Raw genomic sequence first — 24651 nt, 5'->3', positions numbered from 1 at the left:
ACCACTAAAGTGTTAAATTTTTGTTAATTGAGACTCTACAATCTGATCTTAAGCTCATATACCAAGGATCTAGACTCGAGTCTTGCTGCTCCACTTCTCTCTTTGGAGATGTAAGGAACTGTTCAGAATGCAACAAAACAATCCAAGATCATTATTTTCTCTGTAATGATTTTTTGCATGACTGTGTCTTGTTACAAATCTTATAAAAGAAAAGTTACTCTACTCTGCCTTCTTGTACTTTGCTCCCTTAACCATTGAGTACAACTTTCAGCCATGAGAAGGGTCCATGAAATCTGATATTTACTCTAAAGCAAGGAAGCTTTACCCCATCACATTTGTGCACGTACAAGAATCCTAACTCCAGCTGTCTTGCAAAACCCAACCTCCTGTAAATTCTCTTTAGCTGCAGTTGTGAAGAGCTTGTTCTTTTTATTCTAATTTGCATTTCCAAGGGTTCATTTATTTAGCTGGTTCTCATATCTTTTCACATGCAGTGTAACGCTTCCTGTATTTGATTTTATTGTATTACTGCCTGTCTGTACTGACAGTTGATAGAAATGAGATACTAGTGGAATGTTTAGCCATCAGATGATAATGTTTCCTTTTAACAGTTATCACCCAAGCTAAATGGGTGTCAGAGCTAACACTCAGGGAAACTAAATCCGTAACTGCTCTTACCTACAAAAAAGATCAGCGATCTTATCTTTATCTTTATATCCATATGGGGAGGGAAAGATTTGTAAGAAGAAAGCAGTCATCAGCATTTTCATTGCAAGTTAGTGAAATTCCAAAGCTGTATTGGAGTACCAGATGGAAGGGATTATGGATGGGATATGTGATAAACTTCAAGATGGGGATATCTATTTGCTGACAGTCAAATACGGAACATGAGCTTAAAACCTAACAATAAAATGAGGTTAGACTTGGTGAGACAATCGCTGCCTCAAATATATTAAAATGGATATAAAATAGATAAGAGAAAGATACAGAACATACAAGTAATTCTGAACTGAGATAATTTCTAAATATCACATTATGCTCCAGAAAGAGATTAGCACATTTTTCATTGAGGTTTTCCATTCTTTGGGTTGGGCTGTGAGGAGAGGAACAGCTACATAAAGCACAGTGAGGAAAGTTCAGAGCAAAAGTGAGGCAAAGGAGAAAGGAGAGGAAACATGAAAGAAAATGGAAGTAGAGGAAGGACTGTGAAGAGAGGTGAAGGAAATAATCATAAAGAAGAGGAGAGAGTACTTCAAAAGTGGATATTATAAAGTGTAGTCTTTCAATGTCAAGACCGAGATGAGAATAATGAATCTTGATGTGGTGGCCTCATTTTAAAAAGCTTGTTAAACATTTTTATAAGGGTACAGGGAAAAATCAGAAAAATAATTTGTGAAGCAGAAGTGCCTTTAAAATAAGAGAATTGAGAAGCTTGATCTGTTTGGCTGAGTGAAAAAAAGGATTGAGAAGTTATTTCATAGTAGCACATAAAAAATTTTATGGGCAGAAAACACTAGATTTAAAAATGGGTGATGTTATTACTAAGAGAAGCAATGGCTTTTCTGTCCCTCAGTATTTTCAAATCAAAACTGAATTTCTTCCTAGAGTAAATAGTTCCATCAGGCACAAGGTACTGGAATACAAGCAAGCACGAGTGGTAAAATGTACTAGCCCGTGTGGCACAGGGTATCAAGGTGGGCAATGTAACTGTCCCTTCTGCTCTTCAGCTTGGGACACAGTGGCAGCGTAAGAGACAGGAGCTGCCTCCTGGGGTTAAAGGCTGCTGCTTTCACCACCACCTTCTCAAATGTCCTGATTCCTAAATTCCCTGTAACTGGGAAGAGAGGGGGAAGAGAGATTGTGTGAGGCCCAGCTCCTCAAGGACTCACTCACATGGTATAATGATGGAAATCCAACAACAATCCACATAATGGTGGAAATTGAAACAAACCTTTCTGCTGGTATATTTGTATGGTAAGTCAAGGAGTTCTGAGCAATTTTGTCTCTTCAAGTATTTCCCACTAAAATACCACCTGAAAGAGTAGTTCTTATGACAGAAAAAATAGTCCCAGCATACAATGTAAGCTAAACTCCAGAAATTAGATAACAACTTGTCTTCATTAAAAGTCTGTAATTAAATACTAATATTAACATCAGTTCATGAGAGAGGAAAAAAACCAAAAACTAACCAACCAGCCAAAGAAACAAAAAACCAAACCAAACCCAAAAAAGCCCCCAAAACACACCAACTATTTTAGATTACCTCAGTGACTGACCTGCCAGGTTTCCTGTCTTTCAGGAAAAACTGCTTTTAACTTTACCTGTTAAAAAACAAAAAAAACCCAAAAAAAAACCTCATGCAGTGATCAATGCTTGTTAGAGAAGTTACTTAGGCAGTGAAACAACCAGGAAGTGTTTTCATAGTCCATGATTAATAAATAATTATTTAATTATATAATTAAATAATAATATAATTGATCCAGTTCTTGACTCCTTCCACAGATTATTTCTTGCATAATATACCAGGCTCAAACTATGTTGTAATGAGCCCTGATTCACAGAAGACAGAATAATGCTTCACAAAACCAAAAACTATTGCTTACCCTGATTTCTGTATGGTGGTGGAAAGGGGCTTTGCAAGATATTCACAAATTCAGCCAGCACTTTTCAGGCAGGCCACAGAATGAATAGGTTTCACACTGGGACTGGATCTCCTCGTCACCTCCACGTGTCCATTTCATCCACTGGCTGCAAAGGAACAGTATCTCTTTCCCTGCTTTTGCCGTTGGGTGACTACATGAATTGAACCAGGTAGCGATTGATAGGTTCATGTACCTCTGAGACCTCTTTTCTTTGAATGTGCCACGAAATACAATCAAAGCTATGTTGGCAAGATCCATAGGAGTGTATATATTTATATAGCTTTTTATAACAGTTTTCAAATTAAAAAGCAGGGTTCTGATAATATTGTTGGTAGTCCCTTGTGCTAATTAGTTTCCTGCCTCTCAGAGCAGAGAGACTTAAGAAACAGGAATACAGCAGTGGTTTAACTCAGTCCGGGTTGCTATAGTATCTGTCTGAACTCAGAACAAGTCAGTTATATTAGTGATAAGTCTGATGACATGAAACTTCTCCAGATAATAGTTTCTACTGACATTGGAATCCAGCTCTAATTCCAAGATAAATTCATTCTGGAGCTATTTTAAACTGGCTTCTTGGGGTAATATCTACCTTAAATTGTAAATTCAATGCTGTGTAAAGTCCATCTACAGCTATATCCTGTGACTCATGGTACCTGAGCTGTATTCTTTGAACTGTTCAGTAGTTTAGTGCACCCTGTTACCTAGCTTTTTAAAAATAACGGATAACTCCTTTGCAAGCATGACACAGTTCCCAGAATCACACCAAAAAGAGCACTTACCTCAGTTCACTTACTACCATCTCATGTCACCACCAAAAAGCACTTGTGTTCATTTAGGAAAATTCCACAAATCTGTTGAGTCCAGATGAAAAGTTGTCTATGTAATTGAACCTTAGGATCATAGTACAGTGCAGTTTGGAGGGGACAGCAGGAGATCACTAGTCCCACCTTGTGCTCAAAGCAGGGTCAGCTATGACCCTTATTTACTTCAACCAGAATACATAGACTTTCCTATTACATCTGCATGAGGATGATAGTGACTATGTCTTGATGGGTAAATTAAACAGCCCCAGGGAATGTTAGCTATCACCAAGAAAAATTGGCACAGACTGGCCAACTCCATTCCTCTCAACTATTTTTGCTTCCAGAACCAGGCAGTGGCATTCAAATTGCCTACTGGAAATGGCCTTCATCACATGCAAACTCCTGAACCTGGGGACAGGTTGTGAGAGAGCTAGTTGGCCAGGAAAAAACATTCTGGAGCTGTTTTAAGTATCTCAAAGCATAGACAGAACCTTGCACAGTTAAACTGGTCAGCACAGGTGTAACCAGTGTGTCACTGTCTGAACCTGCAAGGCATGAAATTCCAGGGCATTCAGTTTTTTGACAGCTACAGAAAAGGTTGAAAAGCAGATTTCTGACTTTTGGCTCACCTTCTACATGCAAATAGGAAAGCCTCTGATTAATAGCACAAAAATCAAATACCCATCAAAGAATGCTGGCCAGAAGGAAATGTCAAGATTCAATTAAAATCAATGAAATTTTCATCACTGACTTGATTGAAATGAGATATGGCATGAATAGCATCAGTCACAGTTACCTCATCCTGGATAAGATATCAGACAGCTTGTGAGGTAAAAAGGGCTGCTTTATAGATCATCAATAATGCAGCTTCATGCACACTTTTGTCAAAGTATTTGCAGAGAGACTGTAAAACAGTTGAAGCAAATACATTTTTTTTAAATTAGAAGCTTCACTGATAGTTGAACAAATTGAAGAGGCAGAAGAACTAAAAGATATGGAACACCTGAGATTATGGAAAATGAACTTTTCATTTTTTCAGTGTCTAGTACATGCTATTATTTATGAGAAGTTTTTTTCTGAATAAATGAGAACTACCCCTATTGATGAAGATGATCCAGTGTTCATTGTTGCACAGTTTTTAATTGCTTTTTTTCTATAGCAGTATATAAACAAAACCTCTTAAAGTATGTGGTAGTGTGGCTATTAGGGAGATTGATTTGACCATGGTGAAGTCACCTTCTCTACATAATTCAGAAATCTGTTTCACCACACATGACTCCAAATTTTAAAGAAAAAGAATAATTCCGTGGCTTTTTACATACTTATCAATCACCTCACTTTTAAACTGTGACCATTTATTTTTTATTCAATTTATAACCTTACAACAAAAGTTTAGTGAAAACTAATGCCTCCACAAACAGGTTCTCAACCACTCTGCTCTCAGTCTTGTGTTGCAAATAATAAAGCAATGGGAGCAGGACCAGATCACTGTTCTGCTTTGATTCATGTTGTGGACAGGGTCTGTTTATATATATCTCAGACTGCCTGTGGTCAATTCAATCAGGTTCCCTCATGCAATTATTTTCCTACCTATCAACATAAGAGCGCATTGCTGTGAAGGGCAAGTAAGAGAGGGTGTGAAGATGGGGGCCCTGCAGGTTCACCAGCACCGCAGCAGACAGAAAAACAGAACAGCCTTCAGTCAAAGGATGCAGGCAGGCAGCCAAATCCACACTGGCTGCAGATGAAGAGTTGAGATCAAATATCACCTGAGCAGCACACAGGAATAAGTTGTTGGGAGGCTGTGAAAGAGAACAGATGAGGCAAGGGAGCTAGGACCTTGATTAGGGTCTCCAGTGTCATGCAGGAGGTAGTGTGGACAGCACAGCTACGTGAAGTTTTGAACAAATGCAGAAGTCCTGTGTGGCTGACTGAGGCTGTTGTGGTTTAACCCCAGCTGGCAACTAAGCACCACACAGCTGCTCGCCCACACTTTCCCCCCAGTGCAGTAGGGGAGAGAATCAGAAGGGCAAAAGTAAGAATACTCGTGGGTTGAGATAAGAACAGTTTAATAACTGAAATATAATAATAATGGTGAAAAGGAAAACAACAAAAAAAAGAACAAAACCCAGGAAAAACAAGTGATGCAACCGCTCACCACCTGCTGACTGGTGCCCAGCCAGTCCCTGAGCAGCAATTGCTGCTCCCCAGCCAACCCCCCCCAGTTTCTATACTGAGCATGACGTCATATGGTATGGAATAGCCCTTTGGCCAGTTTGGATCAACTATTCTGGCTGTGCCCCCTCCCAGCTTCTTGTGCACCTGGCAGAGCATGGGAAGCTGAAAAGTCCTTGACTAGCATAAGCAGTACTTAGCAACAACCAAAACATCAGCGTGTTATCAACATTATTCTCATCCTAAATCAAAAACACAGCACTATGCCTGCTACTAGGAAGAAAATTAACTCTATCCCAGCTGAAAACAGGACAGAGGCTGATGAAGCCTTTTCAGACCATCATCATATTTTTATGACAAAGGAAAAGTTAAAATCCAGCAATCCTTAGGGAACACTCAGGAAACAGAGAGATGTTTTGCCTACTTGCACCATCATTTGTACCTGGTCTCTCCAATGAGATCATTGTGAGTTAGTTCTCATATGGGGTACAAATACAAGACTATAATTTACAGTGTTTAACAGAATAGAATAGAATAGAATAGAATAGAATAGAATAGAATAGAATAGAATAGAATAGAATAGAATAGAAAGAAATTTCAGTTGGAAGGAACCTACAGTGATCATTGAGTCCAACTGCCTGACCAGTTCAGGGCTGACCAAGAGTTAAAGCATGTTAAGGGCATTGTCCAAATGCCTCTTAAACACTGACAGGCTTGGGGCATTGCCCACCTCTCCAGGGAGCCTGTCCCAGTGTTTGACCACCCTCTCGGTAAAGAAATGCTTCCTAATATCAAGTCTAAACCTCCCCTGGTGCAGCTTTGAACCATTCCCACGTGTCCTATCAGTGGATACCAGGCAGAAGAGCTCAGCACCTCCCTCTCCATTTCCCCTCCTCAGGAAGCTGTACAGAGCAATGAGGTTACCCCTCAGCCTCCTTTTCTCCAAACTAGACAAAACCAGAATCCTTAGCCACTCCTCATAGGAAATATTTTCCAGCCCTTCCACCAGCTTTGTTGCCTCCTCTGGACACATTCAAGGACCTGAACATCCTTCTTAAATTGTGGGGCCCAGAACTGCACACAGTACTCAAGTTGAGGCTGCGGCAGTGCTGAATACAGCAGGATAATCACCTCTTTTGACCGGCTGGTTATGCTGTGTTCGATGCACCCCAGGACATTGTTTGCCCTCCTGGCTGCCAGGGCACGCTGCTCACTCCTGTTGAGCCTGCTGTTGACCAGCACCCCCAGGTCCCTTTCTGCACGGCTGATCCCAGCCACTCCTCTCCCAGGTTAGACTTGTGCCCAGCATTACTCCATCTGGCATTTGTTCGTGTTAAATTCCATGCCAGTGATGATTGGCCAATGCTAGCATTTTTCTGATGTTAAATACTAGCATTTATTAGCAATAAAATACTGTAGTACTTAAAATCTGAATTGGTCTAATAGAGTGTGTATATAGATATATGTAGAGAGAGAGATTACAGAAATATATGCTATTAGATCATTTTATTAAACTTAAGGTCCTCTTATTATGTGTATTTTTCATGAAAAGCTGTTTGCTCAATTATTCCTTTGGATCTAATTAGCTTTGTATTTCAAGAAAAGGAAATCAGACATAAAATAAGAAAGAATTATCTTAGTTTGAACAAAAGAAAAAGGCAGACTGGGGAAATGATCCTGTGGGGAGCTGTGTGCTGATTCCTCCGACATTTATGAGTGTTAGTTTAGATATTTTTGTAGCATATCTATAAAGAATTTTCAAAACACATTATAAATTGCAGTGTTTTCACTTCTTTTAACTCTTCTAACAACATTTAAGGCGCTACTTCAGTGTGGAGGAGATGTTTTCATGTCCCGTCTTCCAGGGACAGGTGATTGTTTAATTTCAATATTTCAAGCCCTCTTGCTTGTAGACCAATAAAGAAACTTGTAAATGAAAACTCTAAACTCAGAGTATCAGAACACAGATAAACCCTTTCTTAAGGCTTCTTTTTTATTATTTTATGATTTTTTTTTAAAATCTCTTCCTTTTAGATATCTGAAATATGTTAGCTTCCTGATACAACAAACAGATCTTATTGTAGACAAACAACTGCACTTGGACTTATACACATGTTTTTCTCCAAGGTTTCAGAATATGCAGGAAAGGGAAATGAAGATGAGTTGCTTATTTTCAATTCCTCACAACTTTGTACGACTAGTTTCTCTCCATTTTAAAATGCCTATTTTTTTTTTCCCCAAAAAAACCTGAATCGATGCCCCATTGCAACAATGAAAGGCCAAGTACTGAATGCAGTAAGCAGTTTGCCCTTCTCTCCTCTAGAGAGGGTATGTCAAGGTCATGACTCAGGCATCTGAGGCAACGGCAGTTAGCTTCAGAGCTGTGAGAGCTGTTTATTCTTTGCCTGCTCTGTTGTGTGATCTTTCTGTGCTACTGTTGACTTCAGTGACCATAGAACTGGGACTCTTCACAGAGGAGCAGCAGCCTTGTCTGTAGACCAACAGTAGCAACGCGCTTTTTCTATCCTGAGCATGCTATTCAAATATTGATGAACACTATCTCTAATAGTATTCTGGTGCAAATAACTGTTGTCACACAGGCTGAACTGGAGAAGTACTCTCTTTGTCATCCCAATGGATACCGCTCAATTATTTTAGCTGTGAGCTTCCCACGGTGATGTGCTGGAATATCTCAACACTGATTTAGGAGAGGCAGTCCTAGGTCTAAGACACTACTAAGGTGCCTGTGGCTATGAACAATACATGTTATCTTGCATCACGAGAGGAATATACTATTTTAACACAGTAAAATTCCCTTTATAACCAATAGGCATATTAATTGAAAACAGTGCTGGGACAAAGTCCCTTTTTTGAGACTGTTAACAAATATGCCCGCATGTGTGTACTTTTGAAGAGGTGAAACGGTCTTTGCCATCACACAGAATGGAAGAAACCAATTTTAGAATCACACCATTATCCTAACAGAGTAAATGTTGTGGCCAAATCTACTGAAAATAATACACCTTTGGACAAAGAGTAACTCTGGAAAATTTCAGTCAATAAAAGTAACATTTTTGAAATATTGAAAAATATTAAAAATTTGCAATAGAATATAAAAGTATATTCAGGTTTGATTATAATAGTTTCTGTAATGTTGTTGAATGCTTTTTTATAATTCCAAGCTAAAGGACTCAATGAGTCCAGACATTTCACTCAGACATCTTTTTCTCTCCCTATCTTTCTCTTTCTGTCTGATAGGAATATCATGTGCCACTGAACCATGCATGCAATTAAGTGTTTAATGATAACCTGTCTTTTAGAGTAATTTTATCACTACCTGTACTTTGTTACCTAGAAAGTTCTCTCTTCATTTTACAGACTAAATGGTTCTTTATAACAAATGACATTGTATTTTACACCTTTTCTAAAAGATATGAAAAACTGTGGCATATACTTTCATGAGTCTGGTCTTGTCTTTTTTGTTTGTTTTGTTTAACAGATATGTTAGGTCAAGAACGAAGCATGACATTGACATGAGAATAGGGATACATTCGGGATCAGTTCTGTGTGGAGTGCTGGGCCTGCGAAAGTGGCAGTTTGATGTCTGGTCATGGGACGTGGATATTGCAAACAAACTCGAGTCAGGTGGAATTCCTGGGTAAGGCAACGTGTATGTCCCACAGTCAGAAAACATTGCCAACACAGTACACTGTTAACCTTGCCAACAGGTTAACTGTCTTACATTATTTCATCAACTATGAGCTTTTTTTTGTTGTTGTTGTTACTTTGCCGTTGGCAAGGAATTTTGAGGCTATAGTCAAAAAAGGTAGAAATGGTCAGCTTGCAGAGGCATTAGAAAAGACAAAAATATTTCTTTCTTTGCCAGCTGTGATTTCCTGAAAAAGGTCAGTGGTTGTATTCAGCCCATATAAGACTCAGAGATAGCCCGAATTTCCCAGTTAGGTGTTGGCCATTCATGAGTTTTTCCAGGCTTCATTCTCTCGTCCTTTGTATTCAAATGCTGTTGTGAGGCACAAGGTTGTAATTTATTTTATTTCATAATGCACAAAGTGTGGGAAGAATTATGTGTTCATAATAATAACAAGACATTATGGACAGCAGGCTCTCTAGGTAGTCTTTTAAATAATTTGATGCTTTAGTAGATGTTTTGAGACATTTATGTCAGCCTGTCTATATGTGAAAATACATGTTTTTCCACTGAGCTGCCTAGTTTTTCTTTGTCTGAGGTGGCTGATTCACTTGGAAGATAGAACGTTATTTCTGCCTGAACATGGCCTACACAGTAGGTTGGAAGTTGCAAAACCTAAATTTGAAGCAACAGTAGTGGTTATAGGAATCCTCTGTTCACTTTCAGTTCCACCTTCCATTGGTGAAAGATGTAGCAAAAGATCCCCTACAGCAATTCAGGTTTTGGCCATGGAACATAGAAGCAATAGCAGCAAACACCTTTACGTGGAAAAAGTATAAGTGATGCTGTCATCTTGAGGGAGAGAGGTTTTAAGTCATCAAATCTGAGTCATGTGCTATACTCCCTACACACACATCAGGATCTGTCAGAGCTGTCATGTTCCCAGGAAGTTAGAGTGATATTTGCTTTATATTGTATTTGCAAATGTGGGCCCCTTCCACCATTCCCCATAGTAGACCTTTATACTAATTTATATTCTTAGAATCAGGAGAAAATGAGACATTGCATGTTCTGAAAGCAACTTCTGTACTCTGTATATGTCACCAGTGTATAAAACTGCAGAAAAAATTTTCTTTCCCTGCTGCTTATCCCATGTGATAGCCCCAGATGACTAAGAAAGGTCACATGCTGCTTTGTTAACATGAGCAAATCAATCATCTAAGTTTCACCATCCGCATCTGCAAAAAGTCTAGTTTATTGCTGTTAATGCATGCAAGTAGAACAGCTATTAATGAATAACCCAGAGAACTCAGCACCTTGCTGTTGCTGATAAAATGCCTGGCTAGGTTGCAGTCTATTGGAGCGGAGTGATTTCCACTCCTGTATATCAGTTTGCCAACAGAACAAAGCCGGTGTGTGACAGCAATACACTAAGTCCCTCAAAACAGTGATTTACATCAGGCTTTCCTAGTGTGCAGAGCAGATTTAATAGAGCAGTTAAGTTCGATTTAGCCTCCCCTTACTTCTCCCTGCAGCCACCATTCAAATCCCCCTGCCTGCCACAATACTGAGGTCATTCCCATTCCCAGAGCTGCATTGCTTTCCTCTGTTTTGTCAGAAAAGTTGCCCTGGGGTTATGAGCAGTCTTGCTCCCAAAGTGTGAAACCAGAGCAAAGATGAACCACAGCCCTTTCTTGAGCGCACAGCGGAGGGAGGCAGCATGCCTGCCCTCATGGGGAGGGTCCCTCCACCCAGTCTGGGGGCGGGAGAGAAGGGGCTCAGCTCTCCCCCTCACTGGTTGCATATCACCCTTAGACCCCATAAGCATGGGTGATGCAGGGACAGATTGCCCCTTGGTGAAGGAGCATAAGCGGCCAGCCCAACTGTCATGGGAGGAGGCACTTGGAAGCACGGAGAAAAAGCAATCATTTCTGGTTTTCTGAGAGGGAAAAAAAGAGTGTCCACAACACCTGGGAATGAAACCATGTAAGATCCTATGGTATTATTTCAGAGACACTCTTCTGCCAGGACCCCACCTTCTAATAGTCTTCAGCTTGTGTATCTAAGTATTAATATATGGTATTGAATTGCCATAAAACCTAGCTAATAATTAATTTTCCAGGATGTATCAATGACAGGTATCATCTAAAGCTTTGGGCCTGATACGTTTTCAACAGTAGGACAGGCTATACCTTTTTACTTCAATACTCAGGTTCCTGATTTACTGCATTTGTATAAAATTAGAAAGATCTATCCATTTTAAGGTTTTTTAAGTAAGCTGTAGAAAAGGTGAAACCAGAAAATATTTTTAATCTACCAACTATTTATTAACATTTGGTCCATTTAAGGGTATTGCATCAATAGCCAGCTCCATGCTCTAGTTAAAGCTGTTATCATTTCCATTATAAAGTCCGTATTTCAGGGCTTTATAGGCTTTATAATGCAATTTTCCCAAATTATATTAGTGGAAACTCAGCACAAAGATAGTCACCCTGGCAACTAATGTATCATTTTCTTTTTCTTTCTTCTTTTTTTTTCTTTTTTTTTTTTTTAATTAGTACTTTACTTAAATCAATTTAGTCTATTTGGGTTTCTAAGAGCTAGGAAATGCATTCTTTCTAAGAGATCATATGATGTGGTGTTACAGTCCAGGCCAAAAGTTGCTTATATTTGAGAAACATTTTTTACTGGTTTTTATTGTCAGTTTTACTGACATTTGACTAGAAAAGAACACTAATCTCTGTGGGCATTGTAATGGCATGACTTCAGACAGTGAAAGTTGTACAAAACCTGTGTTGACTTCAGCCGGAAGCTGAGACAGGTTAAAAAATGGCTGAGATACAAATATTTGATCTTTTAATTATATACCGATATTTAATACTCTACATAGACCCAATTTGTGTCAAATTCTGGTAGTCCTGGGTATTTCACAATGCTTAAAGACAACCAGCACTTTATCTTCTGGCAATACATGCACATCATACATGTGCTTATACCCTTTCTACTCCAGCAGTATTTTATGCAATTTAACTCTGTAGTGACATCCTTTAAGTTCCAGAAGAAAGTTCCCAAGGGGTGTGCTAGGACCATTTCCTTCAGTGGAGACAAGACAATTTGTGGTACCTGAGAAAAATGCCTCAGCATGTGTCATTAAGGAATGATCAAGAATTTTAGCTGACTGAACTTTAGGAATCTGGCTGCAAGCCTGACTTTTAAAAAGTTCCATTCATCCAAATTTGAAAAATGAGCTGATTTTAAAGTATCTTAATAGAGTCACTACATTCATTTGCTTGAGTTAGCTAGGTGCCTAATGAACATCTCCTCTTATTGCATTTATGATGCTGCATTATAAAGTATAGCACAGCTAACCATGTGGATGTGTTTTAGAGGTGCCTGCAATTTTCTCTACATGTAAGAAGTTGAAGATTTCCTAAAAATAGAAATAAAACCTACTTTTTTTTTTTAATTTAACTTCTTTCTGTCCTTCTCAAGCAGTCATAATTATGGTTAAGAAAGTCCAAATACCAAGCACCTCCAGAATTATGGTTAAGAAAGTCCAAATACCAAGCACCTCCAGGTTTGTCTGGAAGATATCCAAAGCCTTATCACGCTTTTGCAAAATTTGAGCTTTTTGTATGTCATCTCTTAGATTGAACTTCACTTGCAAAATCTTTTTGAACTCATCACTTAATCTTACCAGAAATTATCACCCCACCTGCCTTTATATAGTTTTGCTATTTCCCTAATTCACTTCAGATGCAATCAGACCACTAATTTCAACTGTCTAAGCTGCCATAGGTAACTGAAGGAAATTAAGGAGCTTTCACACAAACTTCTCTAATGCATACCACATATTTTCCTCTCACCACATTTACCTGAAGTGGCAATTTTCATTCACTCTGAATAGTATTTTACTCCGGAAGGTCTCCCATTAAACTATTACTGTGAGCAAAAGTATCAGGTGTGAATATCAAAGTGTTTTTCCTGTCACAGGGCTTTGTGCATTCATGAGATCCTACTGATGTGAACATGCCCTGAGAGTATTTGTCCCCAAATGAAGCTCATGTTTGTTGAATACACTATTTCATTTTCTTTACAGAAATCATCTTATACAATAGAAAACCTTCTGTTTATGTGTCATGTTAAAAATGATACAGAGTTCAGAAACTCCTTCTTACCTATGTATACTAGAGCACAGTCAGTATTTGCTACTATTTATTTCACTTATGCAGGAGAATTCACATCTCCAAAGCTACTCTGGACTGCCTGAACGGGGATTATAAAGTTGAAGAAGGGCATGGCAAAGAGCGTAATGAATTCTTGAGGAAACATAACATTGAGACTTATTTAATCAAACAACCTGAGGAGAGTCTGTTGACTTTGCCTGAAGATATTGTGAAAGAGGCTGTCAGCTCCTCCGACAGGAGAAACAGTGGAGCAACATTTACCGAAGGATCCTGGAGCCCTGAACTTCCTTTTGATAACATAGTGGGAAAACAGAATGTAAGTCAAGCTTCCTTTAATGTCATCAAATATGAACACATGTTTGAGTGCATTTCAATAACAGAAGCCTCAAAGGAGACGAATTAATCTTTAAACTTTATTCTAACATGTACTGTAACAGCAGAGGATTAAACAAATTGTTTCAGAGCAGAAATAAATCATGTATCCAAACTGAGGAAATGCCAGGAGACCAGTGGTTTTGGGGTTTTTCCAACTGAAATTAAATACTACACAGCTTAGTTTTAATTGAAGCAGCCCATAAAGAAGTAAATTAAAAGTAAGGCTAATGTTACTGTACTGGGTGGGACATTCTAGTCAGAGTGTGAATATCATTGCATAGCTTCACTGCACTGCCATCAAAGTAAAGGGATGAGAGAATTAACTTTTTGCCAGAGGAAAAAGCATAGTGTAGGTTGCTGATACATAAGGGAAAGAAAAAAGATCTACCTTAAAAAAGCACCTTGTAAAAACAGATTGTCCATTCTTCACTTGTCTTTTTTTTTTTCTTTTTTTTTTTTAATAAAAGACATTAAAAAACTTAGATTCTAAGACATAATTAATGTTCACTAGCAGGTGAGTTAGAGTCTAAGGTCATGCGTAGCTCAATAGAAATATGAGACAATAAAAACTGCTCCTGATCAGATCTTTTCCAAAAGCATTGCATGACTAATTGCTAGCAGTTCTTGTACAGTCATAAAAATAATTTGTAAAGTCTGCTTGCTTAGAGAAATTAAAGACGGAAAGGTTAAAATGCCCTCAGACACCACTCTTACCTGCATTTGCAAGATTGATGAGTCTTTATGAAAAAAGGTCAGCTTGAGTTTTCTTCCATTTTTCTGAGGGATCTGTAATGACATGATATATCCTTTCTTCTGCTGCACATCCTTAGTCCTACTTGTCTGCACTGTCTGTTGAACTTCAAGCGTTGTTGTGTGGAGGTCTTGCTTTGTCAGCCGTCTTCTGCTTCTTACAAATCTGCTCAGAAGTGATAAGCCTTCACAATCAATCAGCCCATGGTGGTCTCTTCGTCTCTTCAAACTGAACTGGAGCATGGCATATTTTGCTGTTATATAAAACACCTGTTTTATACATGTTTTATACATCTGTGTATCTGCATGTATGCTACCTTTTAGTATTCACTGTAGTTTGTTGACCTGTCTCTATACTCTCATTTCGTTAGGAATAGAGGTACAAGTGCATGCTGCTGTGAATATCTTCTGATCTCTCTCTGTTTCTTTTTCTTTGTCTTTAAGACATTCCAATTTCTGTGGTTCAAAAAATCTATGCAGAGTAGGCTATCATTTCATTGATCATTTTCTCAGCTAAACCTGACCTTGATACTAACAAAAAGGAGGAATGAAATAAAGGACTAAGGTTTTTATTCTATTATTGAACAACTTCTACTCAATAAACTAGTAAAAAGTCCATGAAAACTATTGAAATAGGTATAACTAAACAGTTGTTTTAAAGCAAATTTTTGTCTTATGACAATAAACAACTCACTTGTTTCTCACTTTTTTTTTCAGAACTTGTTGTTCTTCTGGAAATAACTATAATTTTATATTACACAGCTTTACAATAAGCTTTTTGGTGGAGACAAGATTTTAAAAATCTGTTATTCCATGAGTGATTCAATTATTAAGTAATTTACAGTTTTAAAGTTAGACAATAGGCATTACTGCTCATAAATAATGTATTTTAGCTCAAAATTCAGATGATAGATTTAAATTATATTAGGATACAGTAGCTTTTTCCAGAGGTGTGTCATCTTTGGACAGAATAAACATGTAACAACATTAATTATGCCACCTAAAGGTCACTGGCAGCAGCAGACATTGAGAATCCAAGTAGCAGCAACCCAGCAATGAATTACTCGTATGTTTGAATATTTGCCAATACCATTTAAATGGTTTCTTTACCCAGTGCAAGTTACAACAAAATTTGAGCAACTCTTATCATGTATCTTACTTTTAGCTGTAGTTATGTTAGGAAGAATATGAAATGGTAAAATCTCTGGTGAGTTCTCTTGCCAAACTCAAATTCATCACATTCCAGATTCTTTACCTCAAACTCATTTTCTATGGGCAGCCTAAAACAGTGAATTGAAGTTGTGTTGATATGCATAAGGAACAGAATAACCACTCTTTATGTACGCAGTCACAGACATTAAGAAAACCTGCATGTGTCTACAGCACCATGTGTCTTAGCTCTGGTGCTGAGGTAAGCCAAGGATGCAAGTGTCTGCTCTGAAATTCAGACCATGCCAAATATGGATGGAGCTTTCTGTTATTGAAATAGGTGTCTGGGCTTCTTTTCTAAAGCACAGAGAGTTGGACAGAAGTTATTTTCTGTTAAGAGAGTGAAGGCCTATTTGCCCAGAGAGGTTGTAGATACCCCACCCCTGGAAACGTTCAAGGTCAGGTGGGACGGGGCTCTGAGAAACCTGACCTCGTTGAAGATGTCCCTACTCACTGCAGGGAAGTTGGACTAGATGACCTTTAAAAGTCCTTTCCAACCCAAACCATTCTATGATTCTCTAATTCTATGATTCTAAGGTCTCTTCCTCTAAAACAAATTAATAACTGATGAAGTTGGATTACTTCTCTGGGCATTCCAAAAGAAGTAGCTGAAAGCATAATATAGTCACTGTGTGTGGTGCTGGAGGTACCTGATGGGCCTGTAATGTGAATTAGGAAAAAAGCAAATTAAATTGTATGTGTCTTGTATAAACATATCTTAGTGATAGCTGCAGTAACTCTTGCCAGTTATCACAAAAATTATCCTTAAAGACTGTCAAGATGACAGGCAAGTATAAACAATGGAGTGGAATTCAGTTCAAAACCAAGACACCTGCATTTTTGTATCTACTGACTGTCCCAGGTGTCAATCTCCCACACAGCTCAACGCCTGAACATAAGGGTCTAGTGCTATATGCAGTTCTCTAGGGTTCCTGAGACATCCATATGACAAGAGGCCTATAAAAGACCTGTGATCATCTGGACTATCAGTTAGAAGCCAGGTAAGAAACTCTAATGTCCCAAATAGTGCTAAACACCTATGCTGAAACATGCTGAGTAAGAGCTCGATTCCACTTCTTAACTGTGGCTGTCTACGGCAGTTTGAGATACCCTAGCACACTCCAGCTGGTCCCCACCAACAACCAGCAGTGCAAGGCGTTCCTGTAGGTGTTGTGCTACATCTCCTAGCTCCATACTGTTGTCCAGGATAACCCTAGGATATCTCATCTGACCATAGCCACATATGATTGGGCAACTGAAAGTATCCAGAGTGTATATTGCCAGCAACAGAAGCTTAGACACCAAGCACCTAGACACCTTCATTTAGGTGTCTTCCTCTTGAACCAAATCCTACCTGTATCCTCACTCTTTAAACATGTGACCTTGTATTTCCCTATTTCTGTCCAAGACCTGGTGTTTGCAGTATAAAAAAAAATAATTTGAAGCCTTCCTAGAGTTTTCTAAAATAAAAATTTCCCTTCTTCTTGAGGTCAGGATGTTTGGACTTGTTGCATCAAAATTTTGCAGGAAGGAAGTAAAATCTAATTGCAGCTACCTTTTTTAAATCTCTATAAAAAAATCTCTAAAGTTGGAGGTTTATTACTTGTTTATTTTAATTCATCCTATCTTTTAGTCTCAGATGCAAGTTTGGCTGGGATTTTTCCTCACAAAACCTTGTATGTGTTCCTGTGTGATGAATGGCTATTGTCAGCATCAGCAAAGTTCAAAAACCCATTGTAGGATTCACAACTGTATCTTCCATACAGCTGTTCACAAATGTATAGGAGAGGTAATGGGGAGAACCAATATTTCTATACGTTGGCATAAAACAGTCTTAAAAGATGCAGAGCAGAGGGGGATACAGAGACAAAATGTGGTTAGAACATATTCTTGGGACAACAATTTGTATGATATTTTTCATTATTGTTATTACTAATTACAGGGAAGCTGTTTTCTTAAATATGCATATGGGTGTGAGGGAAAGAAGACTCCACTAAACTCAGCTATGAATTTTCTTGTTATCCTCTGAAAATGCAGCTTGAGTCCATTTTTGCACCAATACTACTGGCACCATTGCCATAGTGGTGACATTATGTCATGTTCATCTACCATGAATTGTAAACCACTTCATATGTTCAGCAGGAAGACAGTTCTTCATATCAATCAAATTTTAAAATATCATTCAAAGCAAAATGTAGTCACTTACTAGGATGAATTGAGATCACTGCCCTCATGTAAATAAAATACAATGCCCACCTAGAACATTAGGGACCTTCTCCACCCTCCCTTCCCTTGGAGATGTAGCAATATGAACTAATTCCAAGGAATTAATGCACACAACATCTGATGTGATCTCGTCCTTTAATAGTGACTTCAGACCCACTTGTATGATTTCAGACACCACAAAGCAATAATAGCTTTTCTACGTAGCTTAGTTTAAAAGACATAGAAACACCTAAACTGAAGTAGCGTCTTAGTGTTAGTAATACAGTATTTATCCAGGATTGTTTTCCTGGGATTTGGCTCTAACCTTAGAATTTCCACCTTAACTTCAAGGCTAAGATATGGATTCAGGCATATCTGAAACTTTAGTATGAAAGAAGTTTCCTTGATACTTTTTCTTCTCCAAATGTTGATGATACTGATTTTCTGGAGGGAAGATGGGGAGATTTGAGTAGAGTGGTTTGCCAAACCTTCTCTACTGAAGTCCTTTTTCTACTAAAGCAAATAGGAAGATTGCTTTTCACTTCAATAAACAGAAGGTTTCAGTCCTGATATCCTTTTCTGTCCACATACTGGGCTCTTAAGTTACTCATCAAAAGATGGAATATGAGAAAACAAGATACTATCTGTGACTGGAGAGTCCTTGGACTTTATTTTAGGATTGTAAAGAAAGTTGTCACTTGGGGTTTGACAGTGGATACCTGAGACCCATCCTGTGTTTTAATGTGCTCTCCAAGATTTGTTAGAATGTAATTGCTGACTATACTTTGAAGACAAACAAGGGAAAACTCACTAGATCATTTGCTGTACATAATCCCATGATCCAAAAGAATCGGCTTTCCAGAGAAATCTAGTGGTAAATCCATCCCAAGCTCCTGTTCCCAACAATGCCCAGTAGGAGATACAGCAGAAGATCTTCCCAGCAAGGACCTATGGGATAACTTTTCTCAAGCAGAAGTGTATTTCTTGTCCATAATAATTCTGAAATGTCTTATGCTGTGATGTATGAAGTTTTATATCCTTTCCATTCATTACCATCTGTTAACCCTTGGGAATATCACAGGTAGTAGATCCCATTCAAGTGGGAAAGTGCTGCTTCACTGTGGTTTGTGTCATGAAATGATACTATGAAACTGGACTGAGTTATTCTGTTTATGAAAGCAAACTCTACCTCTTTCCTGAAGGTGAAGCACCCTTCATACTATCTCCGCTAGCTTTCCTTTGCAAAGCTGTGCAAAAGTCTTTTCTTTCTTTTGATTAGACAACGAAATACTAAAGGAATAATGCATTTGAGATAATGTTTAAAATAATAATATAAATACAGTTAAATTACCCTAACTGTAATCTAGACTGACTGAAATCTATGAGTAGTGAAGAAGAACATATTATTTGAAAACCCATCCTGAAGTAATCAGAAATGTCACCTTCTTCACTCCTGCCTAACTGATCTGTTCCTTAACTACACACATCCAGTAACTTTAAGATCAAGAAAAACATCAGTACTCCTGTTTTGTGACTTCTGTTTTCTGTAGCTTCCATTCTTAGTTGCTAAAACACACCATTGAGTTAGATACCCTGCTGTGATTTTGGTGTGTACTCCCCTTATGCATGCTCTAATAATTAATTAGCAGAACCTGGAAAGGGAAATATAGTCCTAGTGTTCAGTGCAGCAGCAAACCTCCTAGTCTATATAAAGGAGGGCACTGAAGTACTCCCCTTAATGTACTGTATGTGTTTAGTGGAACAGACTTATTATTTTACACTTCTATTGATTTCATTGAATGAATTGCATGGAATGCTGTAATGGTTTGCAGTGCGACATGATCTAAAACATTGCATTTTTAACCCAAGGGGACCAGCAGGTTTATTCTGTTTGCATGTGCTTTCCCCTAGACTCTGGCTGCCCTAACAAGAAATTCAATAAATCTGCTTCCAAACCATCTTGCACAAGCTTTGCATGTCCAGTCTGGGCCTGAGGAAATTAACAAGCGAATAGAGCACACCATCGACTTACGGAGTGGCGATAAATTGAGAAGAGAGCATATCAAGCCTTTTTCACTGATGTTTAAAGACTCCAGCCTGGAGCATAAGGTAGCTGGGTCTTGGTAGCTGCATTATTCACAACTCAAATTGTAATAAATGTCCACTGAAGTAGAGAAGCTGTAGGTTCAAGCTTGGGTTGTTTGTTTTCTGGTTTTGTTTTACTTTTTCATTTTGTTTCAGTTTTCAGAAGTTGGGACTGAGCTAGAGGTCATAATAGACAGCGTCATGATGCAGATGTTATAATGCTGCAATGATTACATTTCATTGTTGGAAAATGCCTACACTGAGCAAACTTTGCTTCTAAAAACCACAGCCATTTGCCGGGTTTCGTTTTCTGTCTAGTACAAGCAGTTTTCTGTCAGATGACAGGTTGCTTTGGTACAAAGAGTGGTTGAGCATATTAATAAACTGACACTTCTACTCAAAACATATATCTATATTTATATAGATATGTTTCTTTCATTTAGTCATAGGATCCATCTGATGTCCTCTAGGCAGCTGCTATGTTTATTTCAAGTCAAAACTAATTTGTCAACTCTTTGTTTTAAACATCCTTTTTTTAACATCTACTTCTAAAAGGTAAATATTATTCATGTTTTTGCTGCTTCTCAACAGCAGTATGATCTTACTAATTTCTATTTCAGTCTACATCCAGATGTAAGTTATAAGCTGAAAAAGACAAGGCAATGGGAGAATTTTCCTTGCAAACTGATGACATGGGGCAGGGTTGCACAAATTTCAAGTTACTTCATTGACTTGTACGCTATTACAAAGTAGGTCTGTGAAAACCACTGGAAAAAAAAAATTCTCATTGAAGTGTATTTAAACCCTTTTTCACAAGCAATCCTGCAGAAGGAAAAAGAAAGTTCATTTGCAAAAAAAAGAAAAGATTCAATTTCCCTATGAAGATATTTATGACACTGAGACATAAGGTAGAAACCCCAAAGCCAAATTAGCTATTACTGCTGCAACAGAAGATATGAAGATATTTCTTTCATTGCAGTCATCGTGCAAAGCTGACAGGGACCCAGAGGAAGTGAAATCCAAGATTTCTGATATCCCATGAATTACCATCTAAAGGCCCAAAAGTCATGAGTAATCTTTAATCTTTTCAAGGCACAAGGTCAAAAGATAAGGTGAAAAAGTCTAGACAAAATAGCATTTAACCTAGAAGGTGGGGGATGGTATATTAGAAATTTTTTTTGTGCAAAAGAGGAAACAGCCTGGTCACAAAATGCTTGCTGAATGAGCAAGCTAGTCAATGGTTCACCTGGTCTTACATTATATTTAATAAAAACAAGCACTGAACATGGGCTGGAGTAAAGGGACACTGCCCAGAATCAGATCCTCTATTCAGAATATAAACTTTCTTGTCATTTTAGACTTCACAATTATCAGCCACAAGGAAAATCTATACAGAAAGGGTAGGTTTTCATATAAATGCATTTTAAGCAAGGGGGGGGGACGGGGACACCCAAAACCAAACCATGCTCTAATCCATCACGTTACACAGGTCAGATTTTAAATATTAATAACGTTTTGAATTGAATCTGGATGACAAAAAGTCTATTTAAAAGACAACATTTTGAGCAGTTTTGGGACATTTTCTTCTCAGTACGACATTTCCAATGCCAACCTGTGCTGCAGTGCTTAGAAAATGGTGCTTTCATTCAATATTTCCTTAGGTGTTAGTCCTAACCACTAAGCACAGGCAATACAAACACAAAATCCTTTCTGTAAAGTGGACTGATTCTTCTTTCTGTCCTCTAAATCGGGCTGGTTTTTAGCATTACACAGGAATACAGTTTTAAAAAATATCAGCACTGTTTTACTTGCTCTGGTTCATCCACCTCCAACAGCTGGATAGTTGCTGGTCAGCAACCACCTTGCTTGTGTTCAGGGTGCCAGGGTACCACAGGTGCCTCAGAGAAGGATGGGGAATGCACCAGGATGCAAAGGGATGGTGTGCATTAAGGAAAGGTGAATCACAGTGTCCTCTTCATTATAGGCAGGGGCAATGTCTTGTGGGACAATGTTGGAAATGTCCCTTCACTCCTTGTTTGCCTGTGCAGTAATTACAGGTTCGTCCTGGTAGCCTTAGTGTTAGACCACAGCCTACAGACTGTCATGAAAAAAATAATGTGTGAACTGGTTTGCTACAGAAAATAGCTATTTCCTCCATGTTATCTTATATTACTATTGCTTTCCCCCTCTTCCTGCCCATTTAGGAAATAAAACAAAACAAACTCAGATTAAATTGGAGTCTCATACAGCTATTTCAAAAGCCTTTTCCCTCTGCTCTCACCACTCTTAACCTTTCAGTCTGGAATTATGCTTTCTTCTAGTCATTAACATTTTGCAACTGCTTACATGACCTTCTACATCAGCATCTTCAGCTGCTCCCTGCAGTGTTGCTGAGCAAGTAGACAGTATAAGTCTATGGACCTCCCATCTGACACTGCTGTTTTCATTTGCTGATACCTTCTGTTCAGAGCAGTGGCAGCTTCAAGTCAGAGACAGCTCTGAAGTAAAGCAACTTCTATGTAAAATCTGGTGCCCTCACATTTATCCATCACACTTTCAGGCAGTACTGGCATCTGCCTAATACTTATTTCTTTTATCTGTAAGTAAGTACTTCTCAGCTCAGACCCAGGTATTCTGTAGGCAGAACAACCAGTACCCATAGCTGAGATCCCAATCAAGAAGTGTTGTTAACCTTGTTCAATGAGGATTATGTTAATGGTCTGTACCTCAAACCATAGAGAAGTGAGTAACCATATGAACAATAAACTATATTTCTTCCTCCTGCATTAGTAACAGGACTACCATGCCATGGGATTATAAATCTTTTGGGGTGACTTGCATAGATCTGAAATGACATGCTGGACTTCTGTTTAAACAGTCTGGGTTGTTTCAGGTTTTCTTCATTGTAAAACAATTGCAGACAGCAGATTTATGCTAGCAATGAAAGTGCTGGTTTGCTTCCTTTAAGATTTCAAAAGGTAAAAAAAACCAAGTAATTTCTGGAATCAGCATGCCCAAAACTACCATAGGAGCTAGCACAGCTCCTGGTTTACAGTGGTTTAAATGACTGGTATATCACAGCAATTGAAGCCATTGGTACATCTTCCCACTCTTATCTCATTGCTCTATGTCCTTCTTGGTGATAGAATAAATGTAGATTCCACAGCAAACAATAATGGTTGCATTAGCGAATGGGTTATCTGCCTGAGGCAGTAGGTATATTTCCACATGAATTTTATAATACTTCATTTTTCAGAGAATTTGTTCAGGATCCCCACCTGGTGTCGATGCACCACCACACCTGGTATAATTTATAGTCTCTTTACCCAAATGGGCTAGTCATTACTAACCTGTATTTCACTCATTAGCACTTGATATCTTATTTAGAGACTAATTCACTCTCAATTTTGCTGGGGGTTATTTTCATAAATAGGATGTAGGCAGACAGAGCAGAAGACTCATCAAAGGAGACTAGTTCTAATGGTAGCATGAAAATATACTAAGGGTTTCCAAATATGTAACAGTTCATAAGGGAAAATGATACTATTTTAGAATATTTTCAATAATTAAAAGATATCGTTATGATGCTCTACCTTAATAGCAGTGACTTGGAAATATCAGTACCATGTACTTTCATACAGGATAAAGCATAGTAACAGGGCAGGGAATTTTACATGCTGGTAGGATTTTTGTTAAGGAAAGTTTCTAAGGTAAAGATTTGTATAAAGATATTCTAAGTCTTTCTGCATATTTATATTGGGATCATAAATCAGACTGGGCTTAGAGATGAAGTGTCTACGTATTTTCTGTGAGGTGAGCACACTGAAAATATCAAAAGTGCTTTGAATTTCACACTACAGGTTTTCTTAGGTCAAATATTAGACCTAAATATCTGAGTTTCTCTGTTTCAGAATTTCTGGTGGGTAAGATAAATAGAAATTAAATGAGTAGGAAAGAAATTTGCCTTTCCTGTGTGCTGTATCCTTGCAGACATGGGTCTCATCTCTTTCCTTCAACCCAGAAACTTCTAGTGGCAAGAAGGTCTTCAAGAAACACTGAGCAAACTCTGGGCCTGTTCAGCATCTTCTTTTTTATCATTGGTCAACAACTGTATCTGTGTTTATCCGTTGGTCTTCTCAGTAGTTCATCCATCTCTTCTCCTTCCCTGGGCTTCCTGATAGATCTTCTGTCTCTCCCCTGTACTGCAGAAGCTTTTCCAGTGGCACAAACTCCATTACTCTGAAGAAAAAAACCATGGTCTCCCTTTTCATCCATAAGGTCCTATCTGAGTCAAAGAGCAGCAGTGGGGATAAGACCAAAAACCTTTCTCCCCAGTACACAAACACTTTCTCTAGGTGAACATCTAAAGCCTGTTGTATTACCAGTACTCCGCTTTCAAAGAGCCCTGGGAAAAGAGAGGAGAGGTGGGGAATAAGCAGCATCACTTGGCAGAGGAAGCGGCCTTTCTTACACAAGCTCAGTTCAGCTAGCTGGCTGGGCTAGCCAGTAGACAAACAGTGCCCCCCAACAGTCCCATGGGAAGCAGGGTGAGCCTTCACTATGCCATGAGC

The 24651-nt window shown here is 38.5% G+C and overlaps 1 protein-coding gene across 1 annotated transcript in view; it reads left to right on the top strand.

Annotated features, from left to right (window-relative positions):
- Positions 1–24651, top strand: part of ADCY8 (adenylate cyclase 8) — a 133048-nt gene that overhangs the window by 68097 nt on the left and 40300 nt on the right. Inside the window, 3 exon segments of the mRNA XM_075704730.1 lie at positions 9120–9278; positions 13502–13772; positions 19907–20104. Of these exon segments, the coding sequence (XP_075560845.1) occupies positions 9120–9278; positions 13502–13772; positions 19907–20104 (628 nt within the window).

The sequence above is a fragment of the Pelecanus crispus genome, chromosome 2 (assembly GCF_030463565.1).
Source record: "Pelecanus crispus isolate bPelCri1 chromosome 2, bPelCri1.pri, whole genome shotgun sequence".
Taxonomy (NCBI): domain Eukaryota; kingdom Metazoa; phylum Chordata; class Aves; order Pelecaniformes; family Pelecanidae; genus Pelecanus; species Pelecanus crispus.
Note: the sequence above shows the minus strand (reverse complement) of the source record. Positions and strands in the feature narration are given on the sequence as shown.